This window comes from Borostomias antarcticus, assembly GCF_949987555.1.
Source record: "Borostomias antarcticus genome assembly, chromosome: 10".
In the NCBI taxonomy this organism is placed as follows: domain Eukaryota; kingdom Metazoa; phylum Chordata; class Actinopteri; order Stomiiformes; family Stomiidae; genus Borostomias; species Borostomias antarcticus.
This window is the reverse complement of record NC_140243.1, coordinates 23,331,914-23,344,413: the sequence shown is the minus strand read 5'-3', so window position 1 is coordinate 23,344,413 and position 12,500 is coordinate 23,331,914. Positions and strand designations below refer to the sequence as shown.

Below are 12,500 nucleotides of genomic sequence, written 5' to 3'. Positions count from 1 at the left end.
ATGTTTTACTGTGTGACTTTATTCACTGTGGCTGCACCCATTTCCTGTTATTTCACCTCAGTGTGCGTGTTTGTATGTGTGTGTGTGTGTGTGTGTGTGTGTGAATTTGTGATATTTGTGTGAGTATGTGTGTGCATGTGCGCGTGTGTGCAAGTAAATGGGTCAATTAACCTCAACAAATGAACTGCTCACTTACTCTCCTAATAAAGCTTTCATGCTCGTTGAGTAGACCACACACACACACTGAGCTTGCGTAAAGCAGGATGCGGTGTAATGAACAGACTATTTTCAGACTTCCAGCAAAGATCATTTACAGGCATGAAAACTAACATCCTGAACAGAAACCCAACTCATGTAGTTTGTGGCTCAATGCTGTTTATTTGTCATAGATCAGTAGGCCTAATGATGGTATTATGCCACCTCACTTGGTTATGGGATTTGGATAACTGCCTGCTCCAGAAAGCCTGACTGTGCAAAAACCTTTTTGTTCATTCCAGCAAGTCATAAATCCTGATGGACGGCTTCTGATGTGTATCACTGCCAAAAACAGAGATACTAAAACAGGAATGTCTGGAACATGTAGGATCGTTGAGAGAGTTCTAAAAATGGTTCAGTATGAGAAGAGGCCCCAGTAACGCCTAATGATACAAGCCTGTACTGGCTATTACAGAACCGAACTCACTAGCCAATGGTTTACAGTACAGCCCAGAGTATATGACATGCTAATATGCAAAAACAAGTGAGCTAAAAACAACTTTGCTATTCTGAGCCACACACCACAGGGGTGTCTCACACTTCCAGAAGTGTGTGTTGTTTCTCTGATCTTACCGACTCCCACAGACCTTGAAATGAAGGACTGGGAAGCTCTTCTCTCTTTTATTCAATGGGAGAACAATGCATTCCCTTCATCCCCCCTTCATTCATACTTAAGTTTACTCCAGTAGCCTACCCTATTTCATCTTCATCTACTTTACGCACCGCCCATCCAGATCATACCCCCACCATGTCTCTGTTTCTAGGAGGACATCTCTCAAACTTCTCCATATACACAAAGTTCCTTCCGCCAGTCTGCATTTTCTATAAAAGCAGCGCACCTCTGGAACGCCCTGCCTCTGCACATACACACCGCTCAAACACCCTGCCTCTGCACATACACACCGCTCAAACACCCTGCCTCTGCACATACACACCGCTCAAACGCCCTGCCTCTGCACATACACACCGCTCAAACGTATCACTCTTTTAAACTCAGCCTGAAGAACTGGCTTCTTAACAATCAACTGTGTGACCATGAATCATGACTCTCCCAAGCGAATAAGTGAACTAAATGTCTGTCTCATTTGTCTGCCCTGTCGGTGTCTTTGTTGTCTTTTTTAGCAGAGTCTGTATAGTGTGTGTTTTGTTTTTTAACTACAGTATAATTTTCCATTTTGCGATGGCTTATTATATCTGGCCTCACTGCAGTTGAAATTTAGCTTTTTTGCTAAGACTGACACATTTACCCCTGTGGTTGATTCATGTGTACTGTCCCTGTTCAAATAAATGAAATGAAATGAAACAGGCCACCTATCTGATACAGTGCAGACTATATCCTATTTGTCTCAACGGTAAACCATTTCATTTATATCCATATTTACTATGGACGTGCTGGAATGTCACAATATCCACAAGAAGGAAATAATGTAATTTTCGGAAGAAATCTGATTAGGTCACACTAGGGTGTGTAGGTGTAGTGATATGTGTTTATGAACTCTACCTGATGAGTCAGTGGAGGTTTGATAAAGAGAATATTTATTCACTCCACTTGTAACTAATGAGTTTAGCAGAAATATAATAGCTTCTTCATGTTTCAGTGAAGTTAATCAGATCTACCGAATGTAGGCGTGAAGAGAGGGAGGAGTCTTGTAGACCTATTATCTACCAGCTTGCCAGTGTTTTGAATTCCTACAATCTGAGTGACGCCACTGTGTTCAGCACATACGGTAGTGTAGCCATAACAACTCCGGGTAGGAAAACAGATATCCCAGCTATAACCTAGTAGTCATTTTTCTCTCAACATATGTGCATAACTTTGAAAGGAATAGGGCCCAGATCATGTGGCCAGTGACGGACACCATTCTGGTACTGTGTCTCATCACAGTTCATCTGCTCCCTGATTAGAACGTCTGTGCTGTGTGTATCTACAATATCTATTTCTACATCTGTCCTTGTGAGATACAGTAAGTTCAGAGAGTATACCTGTAGGTGTTGATACTGTACGACCCTGTCCTACTTGATAGAGTGAGAGAGAATGAGAGAGAGAGACCTCAAGTTCCTCCTCAGACCTGCATCACACAAGAACATGTATCCATAGCACACATCAAGAGAATATGGGGAAATGCATGGGGGCTAGCTGTATCCCCACTATTCATGTTAGGACCCAATAATACCTGCTAGCCAAATGCGCCAGAGACCCCAGAAGCAGAGACAGAACACCGGATCCAAGTTCAACGGTTTAATAAAAATGTGTGTATGTGCTATACTACGTGTGGCAGTGTCTAGGTGCAAAGCGTGGTGCGAGTGTAAATGTACCGGGGAGTGTCGTGTACAGTATGTGCTGCAGAAGAAGAGCCCTAGTGACAGGGGGGAGCGACAGGGAGAGTCCGAGAGGTGGGTTCCTGGGTCGAAGGTGTGGGGGGAGATCCGTCTGGGAGGGTCCTGGGAAGGGGAGCACGGGGAGATGGGGTCCCGGGGAGGAAAGAGAGGCTGGCGGGAAGGAGCGGTGGAGATGGGGCTTTGGAGGTTTGAGGGAGAGCGTAGGTGGAGCTGGGGAGACACTGGGTCTAGAGCCGGAGGGAGCCAAACAGTTGTCAACGTTCAAGCACCCGACGTCTGTCTCCAGCAGCCTGCAGTAGTGCCGAGCCCAGGCGGTGATTGGCTTCAGCTGGCCAGATGGTAATGGGCAACACCTGCTGCTGAAGGAGACGCCGGGCCCAACCTCAATGATGACACGCTGAGTGGGACTGGGAACGGGACTGGGATCGGCTTGGGCGTGGGGGCACAACAATTCAGTCTTGACTAGAACTGTACATCACACTAGTGCAGAATGTACCTGTTTGGATGGTAAACTATTTCATTGATACAGTATTTAGTATGGAGGGGCTATTCAGATTTCATCAGAAAGCAGCATGTAATTTTCTGATGATGTCACACTAGGGCATGCTAGTGCCAGAGAGGCTTAGTGGTGACTTAGTGGTGCAGAATGTGTTTATGGAGCAACCTTAGCTCGTGTAGAAGTGACTAATTAGCTCTACCTGCTGAGCCAGTGGATATATATTAATTAGTTGGTCCTGTTGTAGACCTTTCATCTCCCAGCTTGCCAGCGTTTTTAATTCCTACATACAGTATTTGAGTTAAACCTTTGTGTTCAGCACATAGTGTAGCCCTACACACACCTGGTAGGAATATATCCCAGCTTTAACAAAGTAGTCATGATTCTTTCAACATCTACACAGTGCTGTCTATTTCTATATACATCTCGATGTCCTTGTGAGATAGGTGCAGAGGGTAGGTAGTCTACTGGTGAGGGCATATTGGTGTTGATAGAACCCAGTCCTGCTTGATGTTGTGTGTGAGAGAGAGAGAGACCTCTGACTCCTCCTCCTCAGACCTGCATCACACAAGAACATGTCTCTATACATCAAAATAATATAGGGGAAAGTGAGACGTGGGGGCTAGATGACTAAGTGGCTAACTGACTAATCTTGAATCTGTCAAAAATCAAGATTTTGACAGATTGGTCCTGAGCAGGAACAGACCGTTAGTCTCTTAGTCATCTTGCCCCCACGTCTCTAACCCCCACATCTAGCCCCTGTATTCTTTTGACGTATGGAAACATGTTCTTGTGTGATGCAGGTCTGAGGAGGAGGAATGAGTCAGAGATCTCTCTCTTTCTTAGTCTCTCTCTCTCTAAAACAATGTAATTACCGTGTTCCAAGAGCTGGGACGTATCAGTAATACAGCATGACATGGTCAGGTTTATGAGGAAGATTTATATATTAGTATGTTCTGATGGATGTGTGTGTGTGTGTGTGTGTGTGTGTGTGTGTGTGCGTGTGTGTGTGTGTGTGTGCGTGCGTGTGTGCTCAGGTCAGGGGCCCTTCTACTTTTTCCACAGAGTTTAGAGCTCGGGGAGTTAAATACTATCCACATAAAATGAATATATTCATATTCATGCTACGTCACCACCAGAAAGACTGAAAGAAGAGGGGGGTAAGGGAACAGCTAGCCTAACTTTAACACTGGGGGCTGCTCAAGGATTCTGTAGGGCTACGAATATAGGCATGACGAGAGTTTTAATCACATCAGTGCAATAGCTTTTTGGTCATTGGTCATGTGTCCATCAACGAGATTGATGAGGGAGCGTGTTTGCAGAGTCCAAACTAAAATGTTAAAGTGAGACTTAACAGAGCAATCTTTTAGAGGGCATGACTGCTATTTACAAGGGCAACTAACCTACAAGGACTTAATCATGGACTTGATAGCACACTATGACAGTTGCAGAGCAAAAATGACTGGTAAATCAACCTGCCTCTTAGTAGTCAATGCGAGAACGTCAGCAAATTACATGTGTAAAATGTATGTATTTTTGTCATTAGCTCCCATGTCATTTCACCCAATGACTCCAATGTCAATGTCAGATATAGTACTACAATGGACAAATAGGACACAGCTTCTTTTATTTCATTTTAGTGTGTGTTCTATGTTATATTCATATTTTAATGGAATATTCATCATTTATTTTCCAATAGAACCAATCAGGGGGACAGAACAGCAGTTAGAGCACACAGTCCCTGTCTCCCTGACTGGCTTAGCTGTAAATGCAATCTTTGGAAGTTGAGGAAGGCCAGACTGATCTGCAGATAGAAACAAATTGTGTGCCACAAGCAATGAGTCTGCAGCATTTTATCAGTTCGTAGTATTAGCACCAGCAGCAAGAGCAAAAGAGACATCTGGAAAGATAAGGGAGAACATGCCCCCAACGGGGGTCGCATCTTTCCCTCCGGTCCTCCCCAATGTCTTGAGTCACCAGCCTCCACTGAAAGGAGCATGCATCATGGGTGGGGGGACAACATGAATACTGTTGCATCTGGCTTGTTCAGTGTGCAGTAGCACTTGGCATTCATGGAAGCTGCTCCGTGTCAATGGGGGTTCATTTGTGAGTGTGAGCTGAATAGATGTAGTTCACTGGAGTTTACAGGGAAATTTGTGGATGCATTGAAAAAAGCTAGGAGAGATACATATAAGGGAAATTCATATAGAAAATGTAATGCAAAAAATATAATGAGGCAATGTATTTTTGTTGAGGACTTTTGCCAGGTTCTACCGACTCAATGTGGCTGCCCCTCGCAGGGTCTGTTCGGCGGTGCTCGCGCCAGCCTCTGCTCCTTAGCAGTTGGATTGAGCTAGCGGACCGCAGTGGTGATCGCTCTTGACCTCATCACAGCAGTGGGTTGATGCTAGCGGACCATGGCCATGGGTGTTTGTGCGTTGTGACCAAGCCCCCAGGAATCGAAATCTAAAGTGAAGGCCTATTGAACCGCGCCATCTTGGCTAGATTTGTAGTCACTTGGCTATTTCCGGTTACTTTTGACTTGCGCAGTTGAGCTTCTCTGGCCGACGCGCGTCCACGAAAAAGTTCACATTTCTCTGAAATGTAGACGCGCGTTCCCGGCTCTCCCCGCTTTGATTTAGCAATGAAAACCGGCTTGCATATTAACCTGTTTTTGTCAAATATATCAATTGGAGAAATTATTTTTTGATCCTGGCATCTTAGTTTTAACAAGTTAAATATAATTGAACATGTTTTGTTTGCTAGTAGATGGTATTCATTCCGTTCGCGATAACGTTATTGCAGCCAGGCTAAATTCCTCCAGGGAGCCAGTGACCGGCGAGTTGAAGAGCTTCACTCCCCGCCAGCAGGAGCTCTGGCCGCGGCTACCGCATCTCGGAAAACCCGCTGAGTTCGTGGCTGCTATTTCACACTCGCCCTTGATCAATCCCAATACCGATCCATGGTAATAATGAATCAATCGTTCAGATCAGATCGGCAGTGCTGCATGCATGTTACAACATCATTGTTAGCTTTATTAACATAACCATAGCCTACATTTATCTCTCTAACGTTAGGCTATCGATCTTACACCAGTCGGCCATTCGATAGCTGGAAGCGGTCAACGCCAACGTTGACTGAAAACACCCAAACTCAGTGTATCGTTTCATCTTCATGCTACACATCAACTCCTTTACATTGTATGTGAATAAATTCCTGTTATTCTAAAAATATCCCATTTCTGTCCATTCCTGGAAAAGGCTAATAATTGCTGTCAAATGATCACTCCAGTTTATCACCGTATCCCACTACCATTTCAACTATGCACAGGAGGTTGTCTTGTGGTCATTTTCATTAAAAAATGTGAACTTTTTCGTGGACGCGCGTCGGCCAGAGAAGCTCAACTGCGCAAGTCAAAAGTAACCGGAAGGCCAGAAAAGCACAACTGCGCAAGTCAAAAGTAACCGGAAATAGTCAAATGACTACAAATTTTGCCAAGATGGCGCGGTTCAATAGGGCTTCATTGTTGATAGCGGCCAGTGAATGGAGTGGCTGTATCCAGTTTATATAATACATCCATGGTTGTGACCATATGATTTATCTTTTCGGGCCGTAAGACTGGCTCTGGGGCGTCTTCCCCCATTCCAGCTGTGAGTCCGAGGTTCTGTTGGCTCTGCCCCTTTTTTGGCATAAGTCCGGCTCTGGAGCCTGCTCTAACCCGGTCATCAAGACTGTTGTTTTTTGATTGGCTATGCCTTTTTTATAGCCGTAAGTCTGGCTCTGGGATGGCAGTCCTATCCCATGGTGAGCTGACTCTGTAGGCTCGGTTACCCCTGATGTGGTAGGCGGAAGATATCCCATTAGAGTCTGGGCTAGTATAGTCCCTTAGTTCATAGAACCGTGGTTACGACAGTAGGCCTAACCTTCGTTTCAATGGCTGGGCCTAGCCAACAACAAGATAGGCCACTTTTTGCTATTTCGTTATTGTTCTGATGAGCAGCCGGTGTTTTGAAAGCAATCGATAATTATAGGCTTAATCTAATAATAAGATAATTTTATAGGCTATGTTTTCTTTTGAAATCAGTCAATAAATTGCCTACTTTGTTATGAATGTAATATATCGCCTATTTTATACCTACCTTTAAAATAGGGGGGGGGGTGGTCCGGTTTGGGGATGGTCACCCTACCCTAACCGTCTTCCTAACAAACTTGAGGAAATTTCCAAATATTTCACATTACATTTTTAATGTCCGATAGCAGTAAAGTAGCCAATAACTATTTCAGTTTTGTTAGAAAGTGCCTGAGGGTGATTTGCTTTCTTGCAAGATGCACCTGCGTGCCTTGCCGTGTTTAATATAATTTTGTGTAGCTCGGGGACTGGGAGAGTGAGCTGCCTGGCTGCTGAGGTCACTTCCAGACTCGCGCTCTGACGTGACGATACAGGGAGGGAGGGGGAAAGAGCTGGGCTCGCGCTTGTGAAAGCGTTTATCGGTACTAACGAATAGTTCAGTTGTCCGTTTGCAAACCGATATCATCAGCGAGGTGACGGAGCAGAATAAAAGCACTCGAAAATTGCAAACGAAGGGCTTTGTCATATTTATATTATCCTCATTTATTCAAGTTTTTGCCAAGTCTAGGCTATTCGTTTAGCCCACCTTTCTCGAAGATGAATGGTGTGACGCGCGTGTGTATGTTTGAGGACATCCGAAGAGATGAACCAGCGGTAAGAGAATGTTCTTGTCCTCTTTGTGCCGGCCAGACATTGTTTTTCGGAAGTCTGTGGGTTTGACAAAGGACTCGAAACTTAGTGGAGACGACGCTCAGAGCGCCCAGAATACCACTCTGGGTTGAGAGTTAAGATAAGGGTCTGGTTGGTGCTATCAAGTTCAGTGCGTCAGCCGGACAGGTTGAGAGATAATATGGTTAGGCCTATCATATTCTGTATTTTGAAAGAAGGTTAGCCTACCGTCTGACGCATTGAAATGTCCCCTTCCCACACATAGCTTCATTGTGGTGGCAGATGAGGATCATGCCTCAGAAGTCTGACCTGGCTTATCACTGGCTTCATGTGGTTTTAGTGTGTGTTCTAATGGCCCATGTCGCCTTATTAGCCTACACACACACACACACACACACACACACACACACACACACACACACACACACACACTTGCCATGAGCTCTGACAGTCATTTCAGATCTCCTGTAGTACAGTATGTTCTCTAGATGTTCTCCATACTGTCAGTCAGATAGTAACTGTCCTGTCTCCTGCTGACGCAGGCTCAGCTTATTTGCAGATGGGCAAAGTTAATCATTCACCTGCTGATGGACAAAGTGGCCCTGTTCATAGTCTGTCGATGGTCAAAGTGTTGATGGTCAAAGTGTTGCCGTGCAACATGACACTTTCACCAGATAGACGGCCTCCTGCCGTCCTGGACTTAATGGATCTGTTATAGGGCGATACTTCTTCTCCAGACCCTGATCCTGGGTCAGATAATGGTCTAATGGTTAAGATGAGGGGTTTGTCTGTGTGAACTGGTCCTAGATACCCAGTCAGTGTGTTGCCCGTTGTCAGTATAGTTCCTATCAGTGCTGTAAAAGGCTGTAAAACTGATGCTAGGGTCAAGGTGTTCAAACACTCTCACACAGTCAAATGATACAGGCTGTACATTATTTGAACAGGTACAGGTTTGTCAGGTAGTTACGTTTCATATTTGCACTGCTGGCCTGTTTATCAAGCTTGGCATTAGAACACGCCACAATGAGCCACAGGGTGTGTTGAAGGGTGCTGTGCCAGTCTCAGATTATTGGCACCTTTGTACCAGAATCAGAGCTTCTTAAGTTCTTATCATATGAGGTCAGCGGTCAAACACCCTCCACACCCACGCCCTCTCCATGGTATTAGTTACTAGCAGGCCACAGCTGATACAGTGGTGATCATCTGGTCATCAGGTCACTGATGAGAAAGCATCGCAGTGCATACAAGTCTCTGACGACACGGTGAACCGGACATGACCGGTCAGGGAGAGGATGAACTGGACGTGACCGACATGGGGGAGCGGGATGTTCCAGAAATAGCAGATAGTGACTGAGACCTTGTCTGTATCAGAATTGGAACAGGCATTCAGTGTGTGATTGTTTCTTGTTTGTGTAACTTGCTTCTGAGCTGTATAGCTGCTGGAGCTGCTGCCTCCGCGACCCGACCCCGGATAAGCGGATGAAGATGGATGGATGGATGGCTACTGAGCTGTATAGTGTCCGGGAGTATCCAAAACGCCAGTCCTGACCCCTGTAGAGACAGAGACAGGACAGTATGTCCACCTCTGATACAAACCTTCACTAATGTGTTATTATGGCTAAGCAGTGAGCTCATAATTATGTCTAACGCTCCCGTGTCCCTGGCTCCGTGACCACACCCATGGTCAGCTGCTGGACAGGCCGGATTCAGTCAGTCAATCTCATAATTCTTCTCCCACAGGCTTTTGTCAGCGTCAACACATTTTGAAAAACATCACATCATTACTTAAGTTCCAAATGAGTGACTGTGAGTGAATCAGGAGTTTGCGTGTGTGTGTGTGTGTGTGTGTGTGTGTGTGTGTGTGTGTGTGTGTGTGTGTGTGTGTGTGTGTGCGCGCGCGTGTGTGTGTGACATCAGTGTCTGAGTCGGCTAGACATGACCTACTCACACACCTATGAAGAGGAGAAGGTATAGGCCTAGACTGAGGTGACATTTCACACTGTTCTTTTCTCACACTGAGGTATGCAGGAAGAGACAGTATTGGCAGAACAGTATCTCCAGCTATGTGACCCTGTCGCATTGCAAAAAGTCAGGGTGTCGGAGTTACAGGGTATACTGCACCAACGAAGTAAGGCTCAAATTCCAGAGATGTGGCTGGCACTTCATTTTTAAAAATGTACCTTGGAACCAAGTCTAACGAGGACGGTCCTCCTGACGTCACTGTCACCATAACTCTCTCACTCCATGCCCTGCAGTTAGAATAGATTTATGGGCTGTTTGTGTTGCATATGCAGAGAGCTGTCACCTGCCTTCTCTGGAGGGAGTACAAAACACATTAGAACTGTCAAGCTGAACACTGCTCTCACGTGAGCTCGCTGGTCCCTCTTCTTCATGTTCGTCTACTCTCCTCCTCCCTTCTGATTGGAACAGGTACATGCTGTACCTGTGCTTCTGGCACTCTGCTCTCTCTCTCTCTCTCTCTCTCTCTCTCTCTCTCTCTCTACCTCTCTCACACATACACACACTCTTTTTCTCACTCTCACACTCTATCTGTCTTTCTCTCACACACTTTCTTTGTCTCTCTCTCCCACTCTTTCTTTCTCTCACAATCTTTCCTTGTCTCTTTCACTTTCACTCTTTCTCTCTCTCTCTCTCTCTCTCTCTCACAAACACATAGTTTGTGACACAAACACACAGACACACACACACACACACACACATACAATTCGAGTGTTGCTCTGCTGTTCACCCTAACATCTGCACACAGGTGTGGAAACATGCCCCTCACAAGTTCACACACACACACACACACACACACACACACACACACACACACACACACACACACACACACACACACACACACACACACACACACACACACAGTGTAACACAGTAGGAGGAATGGTTTTGGTGCATTCTCTCTGTGCTCTGTGGAGGACTGGTCCTTCTGGGCCCAGCTAGCTGCTGGTATGCCACTTTGTATATGAAAAACGGCCTTCCTCATTGTTACAGTGTCACAGTAACAACAGTGCTCTCCCTCACACCAGGAAGGACACACCTTCATCATTATGTTGTTAGAGATGGCCAGTATTGTTGTTGTTTATCGGGTCGTAATGTTGTGCTGGTTGGTTGAAGGTCACTTGTATTGAATAAATAGTGCATAGCGTTCCCAGGCAGATAGAACCAGTCATTCAGGAGTCAGAGGCCTCCTGTCCAGCGACCCCGTGACCCTTTGTGTCTGTTCTCAGTTTCCCCAGTGGGGATTCATTCAGTGCATAGTTTCAGATTACTGCTCTATTATTATAAGGGTAAAAGAAGTGGACTTTGGGTGACTTCCGAGAAGAACCACTAAGTGTGTGTGTGCGTGTGTGTGCGTGCGCGTGTGCACGTTTGTGTGCATGCCACTATTGTCTGTGTTCCCTGTGGGGGGCTGGTGTTACATGGTGCTCTGGTGTGTCTGTGTGTATAGAGTATGTGTGTGTGTGTGTGTGTGTGATAGAGAGGGAGAGGATTAGGTGAGCCGTTGTGTGCTTCTCTATTGGAGGCCAGGGGACCTGTCTAACACATTCCTTGAAATGCGCTCTCCCTGTTCCCCCCTTTCTCTTTGTCCATTGGTCTCTCTCTCTCTCTCTACTCTGTCTTTCTGCCTGCCAGGCTTGGGTTAATGTAGGGTATTGATGAAAATGTACTAGAGCTGGCTGCTAGAAAGAACTGTCAATCATTAACATTATCAGCTGGTTCCAATGTGTGTAGGTGTATGACTCCTGTGTGACTGCCTGAGGGTTCCTGGAGACGGAGGTTACGGAGTCATGCATGCTACCCAAGGGGGGTCTAGGCATAGGGAAAGGTCCCCACCGTATAGCTGTATATGTCCCTAGGGTAAGGGTGACAGTCTCTCATGTGGTGTACAAAAACCGACTCTTTAGATACGAGGGCGTCAGGCGCCTCATCCTATCTTAGTTGCAAGGCCGCATGATTGAGAAGAGAGAGAGACAGCTTTGTCTAGAAGGACGTAGGGGGGGTGTGGGACACCCACCCCTCCCTCTCGTCAGGAGGTTAAAACCACTGTTCTGCTGTATGTTATTTGATTTGGGTTCAGCCAGCATCCAGACAGGTCATCTGTGCATTAGACATTGCCATGTTCTTTTGTATGTTATACCTTCTGGAATAAACCGCTTTTGCTCAGACTCAAATCCCGTGTTGGAGAGATTCATTTGGAACACCTGAGAAAGGAGACACTGGACTGTGTGGTATACATGGAGATTGGGGGTCCGTCTTTTATTGGAAACAAAAAACACAACGCAGAGCTAATCAAGGACAATAATAAAAGACAACGAGATTCAACAGTATTTATTGTCTGCTGTTGTTTTATAATTAGACAGGTTGGAATGGAAGGAATGCGGGATGTTAGTCTGTTCTCCTGACCGTTCAACTTCATTCTTAATGTCTTCATTTTTTTCTCTCTCTCCATCCTCCCTTGCTTTTCTCTCTCCGCACATCTTTCTAATTCCCCGGCGTCTGACGTGGTCTGCTTTGTTCTGGTGTGGTCTAGCTGGACGAGTGTGTGTGTTTGTTCATTCAGTGTGTATATCAGATACTCAGGCGTCCGGTAGTTTCATAAAGGGTTGTCATACCTGCGGCTACCCATATCCTGCTGGTAAGAACATA

At 45.7% G+C, this 12,500-nt stretch overlaps 1 protein-coding gene across 3 annotated transcripts in view; it reads left to right on the top strand.

Moving 5' to 3' along the window:
• The first annotated feature begins 7,596 nt into the window (after positions 1-7,596).
• Positions 7,597-12,500, top strand: part of LOC311313763 (tuftelin-like) — a 14,821-nt gene continuing 9,917 nt past the window's right edge. For 2 of the 3 annotated variants that reach the window (XR_014630621.1, XM_084443946.1), the window contains exon 1: positions 8,643-9,402. Coding sequence is in view for 2 of the 3 variants with exons in the window: in XM_084443946.1 (XP_084300072.1) it covers positions 9,319-9,402 (84 nt within the window). In the remaining variant the exon portion in view is untranslated. Of the gene's footprint in view, positions 7,815-8,642; positions 9,403-12,500 lie in introns of those variants that run through there. The other variant, XM_084443947.1, reaches the window with a different exon arrangement.